The sequence below is a fragment of the Pseudophryne corroboree genome, chromosome 5 (assembly GCF_028390025.1).
Source record: "Pseudophryne corroboree isolate aPseCor3 chromosome 5, aPseCor3.hap2, whole genome shotgun sequence".
NCBI lineage: Eukaryota > Metazoa > Chordata > Amphibia > Anura > Myobatrachidae > Pseudophryne > Pseudophryne corroboree.
The window spans coordinates 110957006-110983024 of NC_086448.1; the positions used below are offsets into that span (position 1 = coordinate 110957006).

A 26019-nucleotide genomic window follows, 5' to 3' on the forward strand; every position below is an offset into this window, starting at 1 on the left:
GCTGGGGAGGAAATTGACAAGGAGGATTCTGATGGTGAGGTGGTTTGTTTAAGTCAGGCACCCGGGGAGACACCTGTTGTCCGTGGGACGAATATGGCCATTGACATGCCTGGTCAAAATACAAAAAAAATAAGCTCTTCGGTGTGGAATTATTTCAACACAAATGCGGACAACAGGTGTCAAGCCGTGTGTTGCCTTTGTCAAGCTGTAATAAGTAGGGGTAAGGACGTTAACCACCTCGGAACATCCTCACTTATACGTCACCTGCAGCGCATTCATCATAAGTCAGTGACAAGTTCAAAAACTTTGGGCGACAGCGGAAGCAGTCCACTGACCACTAAATCCCTTCCTCTTGTAACCAAGCTCCCGCAAACCACACCACCAACTCCCTCAGTGTCAATTTCCTCCTTACCCAGGAAAGCCAATAGTCCTGCAGGCCATGTCACTGGCAAGTCTGACGAGTCCTCTCCTGCCTGGGATTCCTCCGATGCATCCTTGAGTGTAACGCCTACTGCTGCTGGCGCTGCTGTTGTTGCTGCTGGGAGTCGATCGGCATCCCAGAGGGGAAGTCGGAAGACCACTTGTACTACTTCCAGTAAGCAATTGACTGTCCAACAGTCCTTTGCGAGGAATATGAAATATCACAGCAGTCATCCTGCTGCAAAGCAGATAACTCAGGCCTTGGCAGCCTGGGCGGTGAGAAACGTGGTTCCGGTATCCATCGTTACTTCAGAGCCAACTATAGACTTGATTGAGGTACTGTGTCCCCGGTACCAAATACCATCTAGGTTCCATTTCTCTAGGCAGGCGATACCGAAAATGTACACAGACCTCAGAAAAAGAGTCACCAGTGTCCTAAAAAATGCAGTTGTACCCAATGTCCACTTAACCACGGACATGTGGACAAGTGGAGCAGGGCAGACTCAGGACTATATGACTGTGACAGCCCACTGGGTAGATGTATTGCCTCCCGCTGCAAGAACAGCAGCGGCGGCACCAGTAGCAGCATCTCGCAAACGCCAACTCGTTCCTAGGCAGGCTACGCTTTGTATCACTGCTTTCCAGAATACGCACACAGCTGAAAACCTCTTACGGCAATTGAGGAAGATCATCGCAGAATGGCTTACCCCAATTGGACTCTCCTGGGGATTTGTGACATCGGACAACGCCAGCAATATTGTGCGTGCATTACATCTGGGCAAATTCCAGCACGTCCCATGTTTTGCACATACCTTGAATTTGGTGGTGCAGAATTATTTAAAAAACAACAGGGGCGTGCAAGAGATGCTGTCGGTGGCCCGAAGAATTGCGGGCCACTTTCGGCGTTCAGGCACCGCGTACAGAAGACTGGAGCACCACCAAACACACCTGAACCTGCCCTGCCATCATCTGAAGCAGGAGGTGGTAACGAGGTGGAATTCAACCCTCTATATGCTTCAGAGGATGGAGGAGCAGCAAAAGGCCATTCAAGCCTATACATCTGGCCACGATATAGGCAAAGGAGGTGGAATGCACCTGTCTCAAACGCAGTGGTGAATGATTTCAACGTTGTGCAAGGTTCTGCAACCCTTTGAACTTGCCACACGTGAAGTCAGTTCAGACACTGCCAGCCTGAGTCAGGTCATTCCCCTCATCAGGCTTTTGCAGAAGAAGCTGGAGACATTGAAGGAGGAGCTAAAACAGAGCGATTCCGCTAGGCATGTGGGACTTGTGGATGGAGCCCTTCATTCGCTTAATCAGGATTCACGGGTGGTCAATCTGTTGAAATCAGAGCACTACATTTTGGCCACCGTGCTCGATCCTAGATTTAAAACCTACGTTGTATCTCTCTTTCCGGCAGACACAAGTCTGCAGGGGTTCAAAGACCTGCTGGTGAGAAAATTGTCAAGTCAAGCGGAACGTGACCCGTCAACAGCTCCTCCTTCACATTCTCCCGCAACTGGGGGTGCGAGGAAAAGGCTAAGAATTCCGAGCCCACCCGCTGGCGGTGATGCAGGGCAGTCTGGAGCGAGTGCTGACATCTGGTCCGGACTGAAGGACCTGCCAACGATTATTGACATGTCGTCTACTGTCACTGCATATGATTCTCTCACCATTGAAAGAATGGTGGAGGATTATATGAGTGACCGCATCCAAGTAGGCACGTCAGACAGTCCGTACGTATACTGGCAGGAAAAAGAGGCAATTTGGAGGCCCTTGCAGAAACTGGCTTTATTCTACCTAAGTTGCCCTCCCTCCAGTGTGTACTCCGAAAGAGTGTTTAGTGCTGCCGCTCACCTTGTCAGCAATCGGCGTATGAGGTTACTTCCAGAAAATGTGGAGAAGATGATGTTCATTAAAATTAATTATAATCAATTCCTCCGTGGAGACATTCACCAGCAGCAATTGCCTCCAGAAAGTGCACGGGGACCTGAGATGGTGGATTTCAGTGGGGATGAATTAATAATCTGTGAGGAGGGGGATGTACACAGTGAAAGGGGTGATGAATCGGACGATGATGATGAGGTGGACATCTTGCCTCTGTAGAGCCAGTTTGTGCAAGGAGAGATTGATTGCTTCTTTTTTGGTGGGGGCCCAAACCAACCAGTCATTTCAGTCACAGTCGTGTGGCAGACCCTGTCGCTGAAATGATGGGTTCGTTAAAGTGTGCATGTCCTGTTTATACAACATAAGGGTGGGTGGGAGGGCCCAAGGACAATTCCATCTTGCACCTCTTTTTTCTTTCATTTTTCTTTGCATCATGTGCTGTTTGGGGACAATTTTTTTGAAGTGCCATCCTGTCTGACACTGCAGTGCCACTCCTAGATAGGCCAGGTGTTTGTGTCGGCCACTAGGGTCGCTTAGCTTAGTCACACAGCTACCTCATTGCGCCTCTTTTTTTCTTTGCATCATGTGCTGTTTGAGGAGTATTTTTTTGAAGGGCCATCCTGCGTGACACTGCAGTGCCACTCCTAGATGGGCCAGGTGTTTGTGTCGGCCACTTGTGTCACTTAGCTTAGTCACACAGCGACCTTGGAGCGCCTCTTTTTTTCTTTGCATCATGTGCTGTTTGGGGAGTATTTTTTTCAAGTGCCATCTTGTCTGACACTGCAGTGCCACTCCTAGATGGGCCAGGTGTTTTTGTCGGCCACTAGGGTCGCTTAGCTTAGTCCCACAGCTACCTCATTGCGCCTTTTTTTCTTTGCATCATGTGCTGTTTGGGGAGTATTTTTTTCAAGTGCCATCCTGTCTGACACTGCAGTGCCACTCCTAGATGGGCCAGGTGTTTGTGTCGGCCACTTGTGTCGCTTAGCTTAGCCATCCAGCGACCTCGGTGCAAATTTTAGGACTAAAAATAATATTGTGAGGTGTGAGGTGTTCAGAATAGACTGTAAATGAGTGGAAATTATGGTTATTGAGGTTAATAATACTATGGGATCAAAATGACCCCCAAATTCTATGATTTAAGCTGTTTTTTAGGGTTTTTTGAAAAAAACACCCGAATCCAAAACACACCCGAATCCGACAAAAAATTTTCGGTGAGGTTTTGCCAAAACGCGTCCGAATCCAAAACACGGCCGCGGAACCGAACCCAAAACCAAAACACAAAACCTGAAAAATTTCCGGTGCACATCACTAGAAATCTTAGAACTGTGAGTATGTGTATTTAACTGTTCATTCTGTTTATACGAGTGCAGAGTATTAAAATAAAATGTAGCATACTTGATGAAATAGATTGAGGGCATTTATGAGAACGGATGCAGGAGAAAGCAATAGTGGCATCTGCATCATATAATCTAGTGCACCTGCCACAAGCACTCCCAACCCCCACCCCACCCCACCCCCGTACCAGTTTACTTGACTGGCCACTAGTCTTAGACATTGCAGCACAGAGCTGAGATGAATGAATGTACAAGAACCAATGAAGAGTTGAATGCTAGCTCATCTGCAGTGCATGTCATACATGCTTTCACCCTGCGTACGCTCAGGAACGATACGGATGTGACATACATTCTTCATTCAAATCTCCACTTGCAATCCTGTAGGTGTAATTGGCCTGTAAGCAGCCATTCTCATGTAGGCTAAGCTCAGGGAGGACTTGTTTTGACGGAATTGACGGCTATACAGGATGGTGCAGAAGTGTAATAACAATATTTTGCACCTAGCATAGAGCGTGTGCAAGTGCATGATGAAAGTCTCAAAGCAAGTGCATGGATAGGGGACACATTGAGGCATACAACTATGTAAACCTACATATATATATATATATATATACATATATACATAGATTTGCAATTACAGCCAACTTGCTTTCAGCTCTGCATTGGCCCCATAGGCAGTGGCGTCACAAGGGGAGTTCAGCCCGCCATTACACAATAAAGAGTGACTTGTAGAACCCAATTCACAATATGCCGTAGGATTCAGAATCTCAATGCAAACAGCTTTACAATCTTTTCCTTTTTGCATTGCATAATTGCTTACCATTGAATAACATAAAAAAATCAAAACATAACATTAAAAAAAAAGTCAGATTATAATTACCTGACTGATTATTTCAGATGCCCGCTTGGCTCGGATCATATCCGGGATATCTGCGCTGAACTCCATGCCTTTTCCTTTAATATCATTCTCAAGGTCCTTACGGTACTCTTTCTGCCAAAAGTCAATCAATCAAATTAGTGTTACTTATACATTATTTCCAGGTATATTATGCATCTCAAAAATAACTTGTTGTTACAAGTTACCTCACTTAGTATTTGGCCAGCATTCTTCACCCTTATTAGATCAGGCGTATCTTCTAGAACTGTCAATCCCTTTCCTTTGACCCCTTCTTCCAAGTCTTTCCTGTACTCCTTCTATGGACAAGAAGAAAGATACAATACAGACAGACTAAATACATTACACATGAATGGAAGATAATATTGGTTAAATGTGGAGAGAAATGCACAATGCACATTTTCATGGTGATATTAGGTTGGATATATGCATTTGCCCTGTTTTTTGCATATTTGGTCATGTGACAGGAGAAATAACATGCGGCTCCCCTTTAAACCTACACATTGGTGTACATTGGTGTGATTGGTGATAGTGCAGTTACTGCTCCTTCAAAGAACTCCAACAACCAATGACAGTGTAGGAGGAACAATAAGAACACTATATTCAATTATACCACAGTGAGAATTCTTATACTCAGCGGTGAGCAAGAAAGAAAATTAAGCACAACCATGAAACTGGATAAGAAAGTGATGGGTTCAGAGCTGTCACTAGAGTTGGTGTCACCCAGTGCAGTAACTCATGGTGTCACCCCCGCCATATCCTAAAAGTGTTGCGTCACAACCCCTTTTTTATCACTCTGGGGGCATACCCAGCATTATCCCTGGTGTGGGTATTCCGGGTCATGTCCCTCTGGCGGTGGGCAGGAGGATCCCTCAGGAGCATCTGCTTGGCAGGCACAGAGTAATGAGTAATAGGAACAAGCTGTAAGTTCAGATATATATGAGGGGGGGGGGGGGGGCAGATTGTGATTTTTTACATGGAATACAAGAGGACAGGACCCAGTAGGATGTACTCTGGATTAGTAGGAATAAGGTGTTTCCTGAGGGGAGGGCTCCCTGGCTGGGATGGGGCCAGGAATGGGGGAGTGGTTCCTGGTGTCTAACCTTTGTGGGCCAGGGCAGCGATGGTTCAGATGGTGTCCGTGTCGCCCAGTGCCTTTCCTGGTTCTCCCATGGCTGAAGCTTCGTCATGGCCAGTGTTGAACACTGACTATGTCTGAGGATGTCCCCTGGGTGCGCATGACGACGTCACACGGCAAGACATCATCACACCCGGCATTTTGGAACGTGGCTGCAGCGGCAGAGGAGAGGGAAATCCTCCTCAGTGACTAGCTTTTTTTAACTGCCTGGTAACACCATCCATGGAGGTGACATGGTGTCACTTGGTGCAGTCCACTGGATGGGTTCTAGATTGGTGTTTGCTTTTCAAATTAGCCCAAGAAATAGGGTCTTCTTTACACTCTACCCGCCATGTCTCGTGTTTGCTTTTAAATCACCCAAACTGGGTTGTCTGTTTTACACTAGCCACCTGAACTAGGTAATGAGTATATGCTAGCAATCGTGTTCCATCAGCATGTTACACTAGCAATGGGCAAGGAACTTGGCCCGCAGTGTGATTTTACAGTAGCCACCAAGAGTGGTATCTTCAGTTGTGTCCTCATACACTGTGGCTAAGTATATATATGTATACATACCTCACTGAGCAGGTTTGTAGCTTGCTTTGCATTCAGGAAAGTTGGTGTGAGTTCTAGATCCACCGATGCTTTTCCTTTCATTGCTTTTTCAAAATCCATCCGGTATAACTTCTGTTAAGGAAATAATAAAACAAAACTCAAAACTACAGTATGTCACGTACTGTAGCTTACATACAATTTCTCTGAACAAAATAACAGAATAAATACATAATATTTCTACTGGAATATCACTGTGTGAAAATCATAATATCTTCAAGAGCACAGACTGCTGTGAATGAAATAGTCATTCTCTGTACATCCTGCATAATATGTTGGTGCTAGATACACAAACAGTAATAATAATTAAAACAGTAGTGGACAAAGGGCAACTGAAGGACTCCATATGTGAAACTAGTTGGTGAGATTGGATAATATGTTATTGGAAACTTGCATTCTAGGTGCTCTAACATTCTACCTAGAGGCGGATTGGGCATAGGGTTTACAGGGAAGATTCCCGGTGGGCCGGCGCACCCACGGGGCCTGTTTTGTTTGAGGACATGTGGTCCTATTTATAGACATAATGAAAATGATGCTAAATAATTTGCATATATGAAAATGACTTTGCCACTTAGCCTATGATTGCAGATGATCTAGTGTATGCTCTGTCTGCCTGCTTAGCTGACATATATGATTGAGCGAATAGTGATTGGGATACGCGGTTGGTGTAATAAGCAAGAAAATTTATATTTCTAAAGAATTATATAGTTTCCTAAATTCTAAAGGTGTATCATATAATGTGCTCATAACATTTAATTTTATTTCCTTTTAACTTCCCCTTGATGCTGGACATCCCCACTATCTGGAAAGTCTTGGGGGGAGGGTGCTGCTGCCATGGCCCATGGCTAGACCTTACACCTCTGGTGCTGCCCAAGTGGGTCCACTAGTACAAATTTTTCCTGGGCCGCTTTTTGTTCCCAATCCGCCCCTGATTCTACCCACCTCACTCTGGAATTTCTGAGCCTCCTTGGAAGCATAGTACGATGGTGTATCAACAAATTCCAGCATGGACTTCCCTTTTGATTTTTCATACTTCTCTTTATATTTGACCTATAGATAAAAATTTAAAATAATTTGCTGAATAAATGGACATTATTAATTATTCAAAATAACAGTGTTTTTAAACAAATAAAAGTAACCTCTTAACAAAATAAGCAGCACCTTCAATCCACTCAAACTCTGTCTGATCTGCCCACAGAGGCAGATCAGACAGAGTGCAAATCCAAACCCACTTTCAAATCCCACCCCTTTCAATATCCATGAATCAGCATTGTGGTGACAAAATTAGTACAGTTGGGAAGTATGTAAAAAAGACCCATGACAAACTAAAAGTATTCTTCAGTGTTGCAAAATATTTAAAACACTCACATTACTCTGGAGTACAGCATTTTCTTTATGATGAAGCTGTTCCGCTGTATCTAACGCAAAATGGTAATTGCCTTTATTTTCTTCAAACTGTTTCTTATACGTGTTCTGAAAGACACAGCAAATATTGCCTTTCCAGTATGTTTTTAAAAACATTTACCTTATCCATAATAAATCACTTGTGAAAATAGACAATTCAACTCAACACAACACAATTCAACACAATGAATTGGCAGCGTTGGTTTGTAAGTGTGTACAGGTATTAGAAGAATCAACTTTATTTTTGCCAATCATTGTGTAACAACGACTATAGGGCCTATACATAAGGGTGAGCAGGTCTGTTATACATGTGGAAACAGTAGTTTGGGCATGTTTTAAAAAAAACAGACCAATGGATCTCTCCTGATGTGGCATGCCGTACTCTCACCAAGCTCCGAAAAAGCTGACAGAGTTAGCGTGTTGAGCATCGCTTCTTTTGAGACACAGAGGGGGTCATTCAGATGTGGCTGGAGGCGCTATCGCTGCTGCTTAAGCCCCGTACACACAGGAGAGATGTGCACACATCTCAGACTGATCAGCACAGAGGAAGGGGGGCGCTCATTTCACCGCTGACATGAGCGATGTCTCTGGATTTGGCATGCATGCCAAATCTAGAGCCGGCAATAGCGACGCGCGGGACCACGCATCGCTACTCACGGAAAGATCGTGCTTAATTTCTAAACAATCATCAGATTGCTTAGAATTTAAGCATGGATCTCTCCGTGTGTACCCCCCTTTACATAGTAGCAGCAACAATACCTCAAATATGGTAATGCCGCAGGGGGCGTCATGGCTCCTGCTGCTTTACTGATCCGAACTGCATCCAAGGAGTCCTCAGCCAGCTCAGATGCTGTCTGGCCCCCCCTGCGCCCGGCTGTGTGCACTGCGCAGTGTGACGTGATGTCAGAGGTCACGCTGCACAGCCTGACACCAGTCGAGCGCGCCGTCCGGACCTCACCGCCCTCAGCAAGTGGACCCGCGGGGCGGGGGGTACATTTAATAATTAAAAACAATCAACCCAATACCAGGAATCATGGGATTGGTAGTTTTTTAATCCCGAATCTCGGATTGGCCGACCTACTCCTAACTCTGTTTAAGCCCTTCTATTGTTAAATAAAGCCAGCCAAATTCATCCACAAGGTATCATCACTATTACTCGACTCAGCTGAGCCTGCATTATCGTTAACATGTTCAATTTAAGCAATCTGGTTACAGAGATGACAGTGATTTTTGAGCTGGTGCAATTTGGGTTTGATTGCTGAGACTGTCCAACCCTTCAACTGCAAACCTTCAAAATGTAATTTGCAGTTCAATGTTCAAGGTCACATTTAAAAAAAGAGACTATAAATGTTGTATATCCGAAGTTCAATATTTACATTTGATGTTATTTTTAAACTTTAACTTAGGTTAAGATTACTGTGTTGGAGTTCAAGTTCACAGTGATTTGTGCGAGTTGCATGAAGAACCATGAATATTACTATACAATACAGTATAGCCATTTATATTCAGAAATGCTCACATATTGGCCCTCATTCCGAGTTGTTCGCTCGCTAGCTGCTTTTAGCAGCCGTGCAAACGCTAAGCCGCCGCCCTCTGGGAGTGTATCTTAGCTTAGCAGAAGTGCGAACGAAAGGATCGCAGCGCTGCTACTAAAAAAGATTGTGCCGTTTCTGAGTAGCTCCAGACCTACTCCTAGCTAGCGATCACTGCAGACTGTTTAGTTCCTGTTTTGACGTTACGAACACGCCCTGCGTTCGGCCAGCGACGCCTATGTTTCCCCAGCAACTCCTGCGTTTTTATCCGACACGCGAGCGTTTTTACACACACTCCCCGAAAATGGTCAGTTACCTCCCAGAAACACCCACTTCCTGTCAATCACTCTGCGGCCAGCAGTGCGTCTGAAAAGCGTCGCTAGACCTTGTGTGAAACTGCATCGGCTTTTGTGAAAGTATGTCGCACGTGCGCATTGCGCCCCATACGCATGCGCAGAAGTGCCTTTTTTTGCCAGATCGGAGCGCTGCGAACAAAAGCAGCTAGCGATCAACTCGGAATGAGGGCCATAGTCAAGTTGACTCATAGTGTACATGATCAAACATCTTCAAGCTCAGATTTAGCCAGCATTTTAAAGCTTGAGTGTTTATTGCAAATCAACTAAACAAGTGGAGAATTACCAAAATAATCCCCTTCCATGATCCAAACGATCTGCCCAAATCAATAATTTTTTCATGAACACACGCCACTTTCTGGGGGCAATGAAATTCTCAGTCAGGGCTGTGAATTGGTGGCATACATACATACCGTTTCCCCGGAACATTGCAGATTTTCCTTTGCAGCCCATAGAGGTTTACAGAAAAAATTCAATAATTGGCACAATTTCTCCATATTGGAACAAATGGGAGGTATGTTAAGTAATGAGATAAAATAATAATAATGACTTTGTTTTTCTTTACACAGCTGGCCAGTATTACAGAATCTATGGATAAATGTAAGATGATAGTACATTTTCTATCCTTGCAACAGAAGACCAGAAAAGCAGCTTTATCACATATGGGGCAGATGTATTAACCTGGAGAAGGCATAAGGAAGTGATAAACCAGTGATAAGTGCAAGATGATAACGAACCAGCCAATCAGCTCCAATATGTAAATTAACAGTTAGGAGCTGATTGGCTGGTGCGTTTATCACCTTGCATTTATTACTGGTTTATCACTTCCTTATGCCTTCTCCAGGTTTGTTTATTTATTTATTATTTATTTATTAACAGTTTCTTATATAGCGCAGCAAAATCCATTGCGCTTTACAATTGGACACAATGATACAACAAAACTGGGTAATAAACAAACAGTCAGAGGTAGGAAGGCCCTGCTCGCAAGCTTACAATCTATAGGGAAATAGGCATTGATACACAAGGAAAGGCATTATCTATTGCATATTTGTCCACCGGATTGCAAAGGTTCTAGGTGGGTTGCATGATATCACATCACAGCAATGATGAACCCTGGTCAGAAAGAAGGGAAAGTGAAGAAAGAGAAAATATGTGGAGGACATGTGCGGACTGTACAGTGGGGATATAATCGGATAGGAAAGCTTATGAAGGTTGAGTGAGCGGTTCTGGAATGTGATAAACTAGCCTGAAGAGGTGAGTTTTCAGGGAACGTTTGAAGGTTTGGAGACTAGGGGAGAGTCTTATTGTGCGTGGTAGGGCATTCCACAGAGTGGGTGCAGCCTGAAGGAAGTCCGACAATCGTGCATGGGAGCAAGTAATGAGTGTGGATGAGAGACGTAGATCTTGTGAAGATCGGAGAGGTCGGGATGGGAGATATTTTGAGATGAGGTTAATACATCTGCCCCATTGTATTGCTAGAGAACACACCAAGTACGAGCTGTGCCAGCGGTAAGTGTATGAGAACTAGGAGCTGAGGGATCCCATGGTCTGAACTGGTTGGGGAGAAGGGATAAATTTTTATTTTAAATTTAATTTCTCATTTAATAAAACTGTCACAACATTCTACCAACCTCGCTCTGAAATTTCTGAGCCTCCTTTAAAACACAGTACGATGGGGTGTCGACAAATTCAAGCATGGATTTCCCCTTCGATTTTTTATACTGCTCTCTGTATTTGACCTGAAGATGAAAATAAAATAAAAAAATTTCTCAATACCGTTAAATATTCATTTAATGCAATTTTATATTTAACATAGTTATTTAAAATGATTAAAAAAGACCCATATAAGCTAAACTAATTTTTTATATTTGTATCACGGTAATATTTAAATTACTTACCTGACTCTGGAGTACCGCAACATCTCTATGGTGAAGCTGTTCTGCTGTATCTAAAGTAAATTGGTAATTGCCCTTATTTTCCTCAAATTGTTTCTTGTACATGTTCTGAAAGACACAGCAAATATTGATCACCCACAATGAGATTAAAAACATTTTCGCTGCACCCATAATTAAACAATTGTATATTTTTCCTTTTCTGTGAAAACGTACAATGTAGATAAGCTCCTCGATATTCTCATTGAGGAGGTGTACAGTAATAGATATGGCTCGTCATATGTATCACAAAGGGTCGACAGCAAATATCAGAGAGAGACCACGGCACATCAGTCCCCATAGAATTCTATGGGGTTGCGATGTGCCTGTATGCAGAAAGCTCCAGAAAGCTAAACTTCCCAGAGCTTCTGCACGATAGGCAATGCCGTCTATAGATGTCATTGCCTATATAAGCCAATGAAGCTCTTTCCATACAAAGCCTTTTCCGTACCCCTGACGATTTTGCATGTTCAGGCCGATGGGTGCGCATGCAAAATTGGACTCCTGGGTCATAAACCTCGAAGTCTTCACATTGCAAGGGACCGCTCTTATCATACAGTGTATTGCAAAGGTAAAGGTCCATGCAATTCGCCTCTACCAACCCACTAATCTTCGAGTTGCTGTCATTTACCGTCCACCTGGCATTTCCTCTAAATTCCTCGACAACTTTGCTTCCTGGCTACCTCACTTCCTCTCTTCTGACATTCCCACCATTATCCTAGGTGATTTCAACATCCCTATCGATAACCCCACAAAACCACCTGCCTCTAAACTCCTTAACCTCACCTCTTCACTTGGTCTCTCCCAGTGGACCTCCTCACCCTCCCATGTGAACGGGAGCTCACTGGATCTGGTTTTCACTCACCGCTGTGTTATTTCTGATTTCTCCAATTCCCCTTTTCCCCTCTCTGACCACCACTTGCTCTCATTCAACTTATCTATCTCTGCTCCCCCATCTCTCCCTCCTAAGGCTACCATCACTAAGCGTAATATTGAGGCTATTGACACCTCATCCCTATCCTCCCTGTTTGACTCGCTTCTCTCTCCTCTTCTCTCTCTCACATGCCCTGAACAAGCCACATCTCTATACAATGCATCTCTTACTTCAGCCCTTGACTCTGTTGCTCCGCCAACCACTATTCACCCTCGCAGATCAACACCTCAACCCTGGCACACCAAATGCACCAGATATCTACAAAAATGCTCACGTACTGCCGAGCGACACTGGAGGAAATCACGCTCTCAAGCAGACTTCCTCCATTTCAAATTCATGCTCTCATCCTTCAGTGCTGCCCTTTCCCTTGCTAAACAATCATACTTCAAAATCCTCATCTCTACCCACTCTTCCAACCCCCGGCGTCTCTTTGCCACTGTTAACTCCCTCCTCTGCCCACCACCACCTCCTCTCCCTTCCTCATTGTCTGCTCTTGACTTTGCCACTTACTTCACATCCAAGATTGACTCCATACGTCAGGACATCACATCCCACCAGTCCAGCAACCAGCCACCACCCATCCTTTGCCACCCCTCCCCTACCCTCTTACCAACTCTGACATCTTTCTCCCTAGTATCTGGTGAGGAAGTCATGGCCCTCATACACTCCTCCCCCCCCACAACCTCCCCACTCGACCCTATCCCCTCCCACCTCCTTTGCTACCTCTCCCCTTCTGCCTGTTCCCATCTTGCCCACCTTCTCAATCTCTCCCTCTCATCAGGCACTGTCCCCTCTGCCTTCAAGCATGCTCTTGTCTCCCCTATTCTTAAAAAACCTACCCTTGATCCTAACACTCTCTCCAACTATCGACCGATCTCTCTCCTCCCCTTTGCCTCCAAACTTCTTGAGCGTATTGTCTATAATCGCCTTACTGCCTTTCTTTCCTCTCACTCACTGCTTGACCCATACCAGTCTGGTTTCCGCTCTCTCCACTCCACTGAAACTGCCCTCACAAAAGTCTGCAATGACCTCCATGCCGCCAAATCTAAGGGCCACTACTCTCTGCTTATTCTTCTTGACCTCTCTGCTGCTTTTGACACTGTGGACCACCCTCTTCTTCTGCAAATCCTTCACTCTCTTGGTCTACGTGATACTGCCCTCTCCTGGCTGTCCTCCTACCTCTCCGATCGTTCCTTCTCTGTCTCCTCTCATGATGCTACCTCGCCCCCACTTCCACTAACTGTTGGTGTCCCCCAAGGTTCTGTTCTTGGGCCTCTCCTTTTCTCTCTCTATACGTCCTCTTTAGGTGAACTCATTAGTTCTTTTAATTTCCAGTATCACCTCTATGCTGATGACACTCAAATCTACCTCTCCTCCCCTGATCTCTCCACGGCTCTCCTCACTCGTGCCTCTAACTGTCTTTCTGCTATCTCTTCCTGGATGTCCCAGCGCTTTCTTAAACTCAACATGTCTAAGACTGAGCTGATCATCTTCCCACCCTCCCGCACAACCTCACCTCCCACAATCTCATTATCCATTGATGGCACGACTATCTCCTCTAGCCCCCAAGTACGCTGTCTTGGTGTAATCCTTGACTCCTCCCTCTCCTTCAAACCACACATTCAGCACCTCTCACAAACCTGTCATTTTCATCTCAAAAACATTTCTCACCCAGGATGCCACTAAGATCATTATTCACTCACTGATTATTTCCAGACTGGACTACTGTAATCTCCTCCTAACTGGCCTCCCTGACAATTACCTCTCTCCACTCCAGTCTATCCTCAATGCTGCTGCTCGGCTCATCTTCCTCACCAAACGCACTACATCCACCTCCCCTCTCCTACTAGCCCTTCACTGGCTTCCCTTCCCCTTCAGAATCCAATTCAAACTTCTCACTCTCACTTACAAAGCTCTCACCCAATCCTCTCCCATTTACATCTCTGACCTTATCTCCCTTTACTCTCCCACCCGTCCTCTTCGCTCTGCTAATGCACGCCGCCTCTCCGGTCTCCTGATTACTTCCTCCCACTCCTATCTCCAAGATTTTTCACGTGCTGCTCCCTTCCTTTGGAATTCTTTACCTCTCCCCCTCAGACTCTCCACCTCTCTACAAAACTTCAAACGGGCTCTCAAGACCCATTTCTTTACCAAACCCAGCCAAATCTCATCCTAACCCCCTGTTCCATGCTCTCTATGTACCCCATCTGTGTCACCCCTGTCTGTCTACCCCTACCCCTAGAATGTAAGCTCTCACGAGTAGGGCCCTCTTCCCTCATGTGTTCACCCTTTTCTTCTTTAATAATTCTCAACTGCCCAAATCACAGTTTTTGGGCCACCTGGAACTTATCTCTGTCATTTACTGGTGTAGTTATGCTTAGTTACCCTGTACTTGTCCAAAATTGATTTCAACTGTAAGTCACTGTTTTGATTATGTGCATATGTACTCTGTAATTGGGCGCTGCGGAACCCTTGTGGCGCCATATAAATAAATGATAATAATAATAATAATAATAATGCAAATGTTACGTAGCAACCAAAAGGCAAAAGATCCCCATCTGTTTGGTTAGTTTGGGGGTCAACAGTTAACATTTTAAAAAGCAATTTCTGCAGCGGGGTACATTGTGTTCCACAGGGAATACATTGGGGTGTAGAGATGGGATCTTGATCCAGGCACCAACAGGTTAAAGCTTTAGCTGTCCCAGGATGCATTGTGGGGCCTCCTCTATAACCCCACCTCCAGGCACTTTGAGCTCAGTTTCGAGTTCGTGCCTGCATGAGCAGGCTAGTCAACAGGGGGGCTGTGTTGGGCAGCCCTGAAAAAGATTTCTAAAGAAGACTTCAAGGGCTGGATGTCAGCGTGACATTCAGCGCTGCGGCTCCATCACTTCCCAAGCGGCGTCGCATACTCCCACGGCTCAGTTCCCGGGTACTTGCGGTGGAGACGCACCGGCTCTAGGCACACGGTTGCAGATGCTCTCCTGGTTCACGTGGCTGCTACGGGGAGGAGGTAAGAGGGTCCCCCAGGTGGGACCCGCTACTAAATCGCGTTTCGTTCACAGTCTAGGGAGACGGACTGCGACGATGACGCACAGGGGCCCCACTATATCTGCCAGGGCATAGGATTACAGGTCAGGGGGACTAACACCCAGTATAATAAGACTCCGTAGTATTAGGTGGTGAGGACCAGCATATGGGAGCTGGCACTTGACCTGTAGCCCCTCCCCAGGGCGCAATCTCTGCGTGGATTTCCCACCCTGGAGCTGCCTTTCGCTCTCCCTCACTCCCTGACTGAGAGGCTGTGCGTTATCTTAGGTTTCCGGGACTCCAGGGCAAGGTCTCCATTGTAAAGCCGCCTGTATACAGCGCTGTGACTTTACAAACACTTAAGTATTCTACATTCTACATGTCTCTATATAGACAGCGTTAGTTAAGAACAAGTGTACCTGTTACAGAATATATTGTACGAGTATTCTGATATATACCTCCGGTATAGGACCGCGCTGTGTTTTATATATATATATATATATATATATATATATATATACTGCTCAAAAAAATAAAAAATAAAGGGAACACTTAAACAACACAATGTAACTCCAAGTCAATCACACTTCAGTGAAATCAAACTGCCCACTTAGGAAGCAACACTGGTTGACAATCAATTTCACATGCTGTTGTGCAAATGGAATAGACAACAGGTGGAAATGAAAGGCAATTAGCAAGACACCCCCAATAAAGGAGTTGTTCTGCAGGTGGTGACCACAGACCACTTTTCAGCTCCTATGCTTTCTGGCTGATGTTTTGGTCACTTATGAAAGCTGGCGGTGCTTTCACTCTAGTGGTAGCATGAGACGGAGTCTACAACCCACACAAGTGGCTCAGGTAGTGCAGCTCATCCAGGATGGCACATCAATGCGAGCTGTGGCAAGAAGGTTTGCTGTGTCTGTCAGCGTAGTGTCCAGAGCATGGAGGCGCTACCAGGAGACAGGCCAGTACATCAGGAGACGTGGAGGAGGCCGTAGGAGGGCAACAAACCAGCAGCAGGACCGCTACCTCCGCCTTTGTGCAAGGAGGAACAGGAGGAGTACTGCCAGAGCCCTGCAAAATTACCTCCAGCAAGACACAAATGTGCATGTGTCTACTCAAACTATCAGAAACAGACTCCATGAGGGTGGTATGAGGGCCCGACGTCCACAGGTGGGGGTTGTGCTTACAGCCCAACACCATGCAGGACGTTTGGCATTTGCCAGAGAACACCAAGATTGGCAAATTTACCACTGGCGCCCTGTGCTCTTCACAGATGAAAGCAGGTTCTCACTGAGCACATGTGACAGAGTCTGGAGACGCCAAGGAGAATGTTCTGCTGAGAATGTTCTGCTGCCTGCAACATCCTCCAGCATGACCGGTTTGGCAGTGGGTCAGTAATGGTGTGGGGTGGCATTTCTTTGGGGGGCCGCACAGCCCTCCATGTGCTCGTCAGAGGTAACCTGACTGCCATTAGGTACCGAGATGAGATCCTCAGACCCCTTGTGAGACCATATGCTGGTGCGGTTGGCCCTGGGTTCCTCCTAATGCAAGACAATGCTAGACCTCATGTGGCTGGAGTGTGTCAGCAGTTCCTGCAAGACGAAGGCATTGATGCTATGGACTGGCTTACCCGTTTCCCAGACCTGAATCCAATTGAGCACATCTGGGACATCATATCTCGCTCCATCCACCACCACAGGCTGTCCAGGAGTTGGCGGATGCTTTAGTCCAGGTCTGGGAAGAGATCCCTCAGGAGACCATCTGCCACCTCATCAGGAGCATGCCCAGGCGTTGTAGGGAGGTCATACAGGCACGTGGAGGCCACAAACACTACTGAGCCTCATTATGACTTGTTTTAAGGACATTACATCAAAGTTGGATCAGCCTGTAGTGTGTTTTTCCACTTTAATTTTGAGTGTGACTCCAAATCCAGACCTCCATGGGTTAATAAATTTGATTTCCATTGATAATTTGTGTGTGATTTTGTTGTCAGCACATTCAACTATTTAAAGAACAAAGTATTTAATAAGAATATTTCATTCATTCAGATCTAGGATGTGTTATTTCAGTGTTCCCTTTATTTTTTTGAGCAGTATATATATATATATATATATATACATACATATACACACACATATATGGTATATACATATATATATGGTCTGAGGAAGGGGATCATACCCCGAAACGTTACCAATAAAAACGGCCCGGTGGGGTCTTTTTTTCACTTAAACCGTTTGATAAAAGTCTCTGAGTGCCGCCCATAAGAAAGGAGATATCTACAGATGCTGATCTGAGGGGAGGGCACCGGAGCAAGACATACGTTAGACCAGAGTGCCAGGGACTCTGTATGTATTGCTATATATGTAAATATATATATATATATATATATATATATATATATACTGATATAGTATTGTATACTAGTCCAGTGCAGTTTTATTGTCATAACTAATAATTATCCACATTGTCACTGTGACTGTGTGTGCTTATATCTGCTGTGTGGATTTCACTTTCAGTGTTTCCCAGATATATCTATCACTCTGTGATATAGTGTGTACCTAATACGCGTATTATACTGTGTACTACTCAGTCACATAATACCGGATTTATTCACAGGTGTCGTGTACTGGGGACCCAGTCGCATAATACCGGATTTATTTGCAGGTGTCACATACTAAAGAATTTATTTGCAGGTATTGTACTCTGTCTGGCTTTATTGTACACATACGTTCTGTTGTTGCATTTACTGAAATGTCTAACAAAAAGGGCGGTAAATCTCGAGATGCTCCGGCATCATGCAGGGCATGCACCAAGGATTTTCCTGAGGGGAAAGTTTTATGTGATGGTCTGTGTAATGTGTGCCATACATCTCCCAGTCAGTTCGCAGCTCCTACAACAAATCAGCAGCCACCCTGGGATAAGTTCTGAACCCTGTTGAGTACTTTGGTGGGCCGTCTAACGCCTACTATGGGATCACCTGTGCCACTACAGCCACAAATTGTCCCTATGGTTAACCCACCTTGGGTGAATAATTTGTCTAACCAGTTGCAGCAATTAAATCTTTGGTTAGACATAAATCTACTATTGGTCTCACTCGTGTCCCTGGGTCATCTAAGCGGACTGCTTCCTCCTCACAATCCACGCATCTCTCAGAAGTCTTTTCTGAGGAGGATGGGGAACAAACTGTCCTATCAGACACTGAATCAGATGCTTCTGACGAGGAATCTTCTTTACAGGTTGATGTCCCTGACTTGGTGGCTGCTATTAGACAGATCCTGCAAATATCTGATGATGATGAGGATTCTACTACAGTGTCTAAGAAACCTGACAAGTTTAAATGTCAGAAGGTAACTAAAACTATATTACCACATTCTGACCATTTAGTGGACATACGCCGAGAACACTGGTCTGAGCAAGGGAAGAAATTCCCCCTACCTAAATGGGCCCTAGCTCGACATCCTCTCCCTGCAGAGTTATGTAACAAGTGGGAAAACCCACCACCGGTGGATTCCCATGTCACACGTTTAGTGGTATCCTCTACTCTGCCTGTCGCCACTGTCACTTCACTGAAAGAACCGACAGATAAGCGTGTGGAGAGATGCCTGAAATCTATTTACTACCTTACAGGTGCTGTACATAGAACCACTATTGCAGCTTCCTGGGCTGCAAAAGGTATTGAAGCATGGGTTCAGGCATTGGAGGAAGAGCTACCCAATGATTTATCTGACAAGGCCAGACAATATCTGTCTCACATCACCACCGCTGCATATTATATTCAGGAGGTGTCTTCTGAGGCGGTGTATTGGCGGCTAAGGCGTCGACTACATCTTTCCTAGCTCGCCGTATTCTGTGGTTGAGGTCATGGAAAGTGGACCTGGACTCCAAAAAGACCTTGGAGGTACTCCCCTTGTTTGGGGAAGACCTAAATAAAATTGTGGCTGATTTAGCAGCTGCTAAAACTGCATTCCTCCCAAATCTTACTCCCTCAGCACAGAGGGTAAAAGGTACCACTTTTTGTTCCTTTCGGTCTCATGGAAAAGCAAAAAATCAGGTATACCCGAGCCAGTCTCGTGCTTCCAAAACCACTAAGCCCAAGGCAAAACAGTCCTGGGCCACCGCATGACTGGGCAGGCCTCCCCCTGGGGGACCAAAGTGTGGGAGGCCTACTTCTGCGGTTCACCCAAGTTTGGTTAAAGACCAGACGCATGAGTGCGGGAAGTTGTCTCTCACAGGTACAAAGTCTCTTTCAAGAGATGCCCCCCTCGCCACTGTTGCTCCACGGTTATCTCTTCGGATCCATTAAAAGCGCATGCTCTCCAAATGGTTGTGAGTTCCCTCCTGGATACAGGAGTGGTGGTGCCGGTACCTTTGGCCCAGAGAGGCAAAGGATACTACTCGACCCTGTTTCTAGTTCCGAAACCCAATGGGTCTTTCCGGCCTATACTCAACCTCAAATCCTTCAACAAGTTTGTGAGAGTGTCCAAGTTCTGTATGGAAACACTGCACTCTATTGTGCTAGTGATGGAACCCGGAGACTATATGGTATCCCTGGATATACAGGATGCCTACCTGCATATACCTATTGTCAAGTCACATCAGCAGTTTCTGCGGTTTTCTATTGGCAAACTACACTATCAGTTCCAGGCTCTACCATTTGGACTGGCTCGGATCTTCACCAAGGTTATGGCCGTTATGATGGCTCATCTCCATTGCCAGGGAATCAGGATCCTGCCGTATCTGGACGACTTGCTGATCCTGGAAAACTCCCACGATGTCCTTCTCAGTCATCTACAACTGACGGTAAGCTTCCTACAAGCCCACAGGTGGCTCATCAATTGGAAGGAGTCCTCGCTGGTCCCAGCTCAGAGCATGGTGCACTTGGGGGCATTGCTGGACATGCACAGTCAACAACTGTTTCTGTCTCCAGAGAAGGTCCTGAAGCTTCAGAACAGGATAATATGCTTTCTATGTTGCCCCAGAGTGTCAATACACTCGGTGATGCAGGTACTTGGTCTAATGGTGTCAGCATTCGACATGGTGGAGTACGCTCAATTTCATTCCAGCCCTCTGCAGAGGTTAAGACCTACCTCATCGGATCAGGTCTCATATGATCACGTTGACTCCGGAGGTTCGTCGGTCGCTGACCTGGTGGCTTCAGGACCAGCAACTAAGCAGGGGTCATACCTTCTGGATCCCCGACTGGGTCCTGCTGACGCCAGTCTGAGGGAATGGGGCGCGGTGTTGGATCAACACTCTTTTCAGGGTCGGTGGACCAAGGAGGAATCGCTCATCCCGATAAACATTCTGGAGTTGTGGGCAGTGTTCAATGCGTTGTCTCTTGCCCTGCCCCTAGTACAGAATAGGCCTGTTCAAGTAAGGTCAGACAACGCCACCATGGTGGCATATATCAACCATCAAGGAAGCACTCGAAGCCGTATGGCAATGTTGGAAGTATCAAAAATCCTTCAATGGGTGGAACGCCATCTGCCAGCAATATCGGCTGTGTTCATTCCGGGTGTCCTCAACTGGGAAGCAGACTTTCTCAGTCGCCAGGACGTGCACACCGGAGAGTGGAGCCTTTATCCGGAAGTCTTTCAACTCCTCGTGGACAAGTGGGGTCTACCAGATGTAGACCTGATGGCGTCTCGACACAATCACAAAGTTCCCGTCTTCGGATCAAGGGATCCTCAAGCAGCGTTCATGGATGCACTAGCCATTCCATGGAACTTTCGGCTGCCTTATGTGTTCCCTCCAGTGTTACTCCTGCCCAGGGTACCGCGGAAGGTCAAGCAAAAAGAAGGAATACTACTTCTAGTCGCTGCAGCGTGGCCCAGACGGCATTGGTTCTCAGACCTGCAGGGTCTATCAATAGTGCATCCTCTTCTACTTCCTCAATGACCAGACCTCCTCATTCAGGGCCCTTGTCTCTACCTTTGACAGCGTGGCTCTTGAAGCTTCACTCCTAAGGGCAAAATGATTTTCGGAGGCGGTCATCCAAAATATGTTGAAAGCCTGCAAACCGGCATCTGCCCGGATCTATTATAGAGTCTGGAATTCTTACTCCACCTGGTATGCTGAAAAGAACTATGATGTTCACATATTCAAAACATCCAGAATCCTGGCTTTCCTGCAACAAGGCCTGGACTTAGGCCTTCGTCTGGCCTCCCTCAAGGTGCACTTATCTGCCTTGTCGGTGTGGTTTCAGAGAAAAATTGCGTCCATACCTGACGTTCATACAGTCACTCAGGGCATTTTACGGATTCAGCCTCCCTAAGTCCCTCCTGTGGCTCCATGGGATTTGTCTGCTGTCTTGATTTCCCTGCAAGAGTCTCCAGTTGCACCTCTTGAGTCAGTGGATCTTAAATCGCTTACGGCTAAAATCTCGTTCTTACTGGCTATTGCCTTGGCCATATGGGTGTCGGACTTAGGCTCTTTGTCCTGTCGTCCGCCCTTTCTGATATTTCATCATGACCGGGCAGTTCTTCGAACTCGCCCTGGTTATTTACCTAAGGTGGTGTCATCCTTTCACCTTAATCAAGAGATTGTGGTTCCAGGCTTCATTTCTTCTAAATTGTCCTCCAAAGAGCGCTCTTTGGATGTTGTATGGGCTCTCCACATATATGTGGAGAGAACTGCCTCTATTAAGAGGTCAGATTCCCTTTATGTACTGTTTGGTTTCCACAAGCGTGGCTGGCCTGCGAATAAGCAAACCTTGGCCAGATAGATTAGAATGGTGATTGCACAAGCTTATGTGCAGGCTGGACTCCCAGCTCCTGCTGCTATTAAGGCCCATTCTACTCGGTCCGTTGGACCCTCTTGGACGGCCCGCCGTGGTGCGTCTGCAGAACTATTGTGCAAGGCGGCTGTGTGGTCCTCAGTGTACACGTTCATTAGGTTCTATGCCTTTGATACATCCGCCTCCCAGGATGCTTCCTTTGGACACTGGGTTCTCATACCCACTAAGGCGCGTCCCCTCCCTTGAGGAACTGCTTTAGGATATCCCCGATGTATTCCCTGTGGAACACAGTGTACCCCACTGCAGAAACGGAGATTTATGGTAGACTTACCGTTGTTAAATCTTTTTCTGCAAGGTACACTGGGTTCCACAGGGCGCCCACCCTGACGCACCTAGCTTCTTTGGGTTTGTATGGCATTAGTCGCTGGCACCTTCTCCTGTCGTGAGAATGTGGTTCTATGTGACTAACATCTGCCTTCTCTTTTACCTGCTCCTGCATTGGACTGGTTAACGGAACTGAGCTCACAGTGCCTGGAGGTGGGGTTATAGAGGAGGCCCCACAATGCATCCTGGGACAGCTAAAGCTTTAACCTGTGGGTGCCTGGATCAAGAGCCCATCTCTACACCCCGATGTATTCCCTGTGGAACCCAGTGTACCTCGCAGAAAGATATTTAACAATGGTAAGTCTACCATAAATCTCCTATTTTGCTTTTAACATTTGTGCAAGAGTTATGTTCTACCATTTTTGTACAGAGGTTCTAGGTGCGCCAACGTTCTACCAACCTCACTCTGGAATTTCTGAGCCTCCTTTGAAATACAGTATAATGGGGTGTCAATAAATTCAAGCATGGACTTCCCCTTTGATTTTTCATAATTTTCTTTATATTTGACCTGGAGAAAGCAAGAAAAATAATAATTTGCTTAATAAAGTGACAGCATTATTTATAACTGTGTTTTCAAATGACTATAAAATAGATTGATATCAATCTACAGTATACTGTAAGCAGAGCCGGCCCTAACCAATATGATGCCCTAGGCAAGATTTTGTCTGGTGCCCCCTAGCACCACCGCTGGTTCCGCCTCTGACCTTGCACCTCTTTCCCAGTACCATCACCCCTCACCCATAGCAGTCCTTCTTTTGGTGTTTTTACCCCCTATATTTTAAATAGGAACAGTTCGCACATTTGGCGCACAACCCAAATAGGGGTGTGTTTGCTTGCAAGGGGCATGGCCACACAATAACCCCAATTCCAATTACGCCATACAGTACTGCAACTTTATTCACATTTGATCATGCGATAGTGTCTATAATTCATATTACATCCCACAGTAGTATCACTTTACCTTTATAAACGTTACTCCTCACAGTAGAGCCCCTTATTCACATTACATCACACTGAATTGCTCCTTATTCACATTACACCACACCCTATTGCTCTTTATTCACATTAGATGACACAGTAGTGCACTTTCTATACGCAACGCCACATAGTAGAGCACCTGAGCACCTTATACACATAATGCCACACATTAGTAATGCATTTATACACATTCCACACAATAATGCCCCTTACACATATGAGACACCTTATTACTGTCCTTATAAACATAATGCGCCTTACACATTAGGACAACCTTTATTAATGCCCTTTTACACATAATGTCCCTTTCACATATGCCGCACATTAATGCCCTTATACACATAATGACACACATAGTGCCCCCTACACATTTGCTGCACATTATTAGTGCCCCTATACACATAATGACACACCTACAGTAGTACCCTGTTACACATATGCCGCACATTATTAATACTCTTATACACATAATAACACACATAGTGCCCCTTAAACATATGTTGCACATTATTAATGCATTTTTACATGACACACATAATGCTCCTTACACATATTCCGAACACTACTGCACAACCAACCCACTCACGTGCACACAGCACTCACACTGCCACTAACACTGGGACCTCTGCTCCTGCTTGGCTACAGATGTGTCCTCATAAATTTTGCCTCAATGCTAACGTCAGGCACATCTTTTTTTTTTTTAATGAAAATGCATCTTATTTGCTTTGCTATGTGGCTACGATGCACAAGCAGCTTCTGCTGATTAAAATGATATGCAGCATGCCTATATACTGTGTGAGACTGTGGCTGTATCTGCATATGAAATGCTACATACAGAATATAGGCATGCCGCATATCATTTTAATCAGCAGAAGCTGCTGATGCCCCTAGGCATATCAAATGCCCTAGGCAATTGCCTAGTTTGCCTATGCCTATGGCCGGCTCTGACTGTAAGTAGTTCTTACAGTTATACAGATTTATGTGCAGTATCTAAAATCTTTACTACTAATTTACCTGACTCTGGATTACAGCATTTTCTTTATGCTGAATCTGTTCTGCTGTGTCTGCAGTAAAAAAGTAATTCCCCTTATTTTCCTTGTATTGTTTCTTATACGCGTTCTGAAAGACACCACAAATAAATAAATAAAATGTTGTTCCACATTAACATTTAAAACATTTTGGCTTTGTGCATAATACTGTACATCAATAGTATTTCTATGGAAGTAGAAAATTATTATGAAACTTTCCTTTATAAATAATGGATTGCAAAAAACTCCAATCTTTTATATAACAGAGTAAATATAACCCATATTACAGTAATGAAGTAACAGAAATGAGAAAGTGACAAAACAGAGTTATTTGAAATAAAAGTACAAAATTTGTAATAGAAAATCTACTGCAAAAGAAGACTTGTAAACTAGCTACGAGATATTTAGCCATTAATCTTCCTGGTCTTACAACACACCTTTATATAATAACAAGCATGTTTGCCCACATATAATGCGCATTTGGCTGTACTAACTGCTGCTATGAGAAGGCAGTACGTTTATTAAAACAGATAGGGGGAAATGTATCAAACTATAGAGAGAGATAAAGTGGAGAAATTGGTCATAGCAACCAATCAACAATTACTTGTTATTTTATAGACTGTGCTAGATAAATGATAGCTAGCAGTTGATTTGTTGCTATGTGCAACTTCTGTACTTTATCAATCTCTTAAGGTTTGATACATCTCCCAAAGGGGGAAGGGGGGTGGGATGAAAAGTATAGAGAAAACCCAACCGAAAAAGATAGAAAAATGGAAAGAGAAAGACAGACAGAAAAGACATAAGCGAGGAAAAATATGAATAGGATAGACAAAAAAATGTGAAGACAGGAAAAACAAAAACAAAGGAGAAAAAGGGAAAGACAAGAGGTTCTAAAAGGAAAGAGAAAACAAGACGTAAAGGAGAAAGAAAATGAGAGAGAAAAAGCATGAAAATTAGTTAAATAAGACATAAAAAGCGAGGGAAAATGTGTGAAAGGGACAAAGGGTGCTATCTAATTAGCCGTGGTAACTTACCACAGCTAAGTACCTCAAACAGGGCTATCCAATTAGCCCCGAAGATGGCACTGATCAGTTATTTTGTTTCGCCTACCTCAGGCAGACGAATCCAAATCCCCGATAAGAAGGCATTTTTTTCATGATCGTAGCCGCGAAAACACATAGGTCTGTGACTTTTCATAGAAATGGAAATTTTTTCGGACATAAAAAACTGGGGCTACCTAAATAGCCCCCCCAAAAAATTGGCACTAAAAAAATTTAAAATAATAAGATTTTACTCACCGGTAAATCTATTTCTCGTAGTCCGTAGTGGATGCTGGGAACTCCGTAAGGACCATGGGGAATAGCGGGCTCCGAAGGAGGCTGGGCACTCTAGAAAGATTTATGACTACCTGGTGTGCACTGGCTCCTCCCACTATGACCCT

The 26019-nt window shown here is 45.0% G+C and overlaps 1 protein-coding gene across 7 annotated transcripts in view; it reads right to left on the reverse strand.

The window, feature by feature from the left end:
* NEBL (nebulette) overlaps positions 1 to 26019 on the reverse strand; it is a 463458-nt gene that overhangs the window by 73099 nt on the left and 364340 nt on the right. For 4 of the 7 annotated variants that reach the window (XM_063921562.1, XM_063921561.1, XM_063921560.1 and 1 more), the window contains exons 13-21: positions 24565 to 24669; positions 22973 to 23080; positions 11453 to 11557; positions 11186 to 11293; positions 7634 to 7738; positions 7208 to 7315; positions 6230 to 6340; positions 4725 to 4835; positions 4522 to 4632 (exon numbers count right to left, since the gene is read on the reverse strand). The exons of the other annotated variants lie outside the window; for them this stretch is intronic. In XM_063921562.1, coding sequence (XP_063777632.1) covers positions 4522 to 4632; positions 4725 to 4835; positions 6230 to 6340; positions 7208 to 7315; positions 7634 to 7738; positions 11186 to 11293; positions 11453 to 11557; positions 22973 to 23080; positions 24565 to 24669 — 972 coding nt within the window. The remainder of the gene's footprint in view (positions 1 to 4521; positions 4633 to 4724; positions 4836 to 6229; positions 6341 to 7207; positions 7316 to 7633; positions 7739 to 11185; positions 11294 to 11452; positions 11558 to 22972; positions 23081 to 24564; positions 24670 to 26019) is intronic. 7 annotated transcript variants of the gene reach the window in all.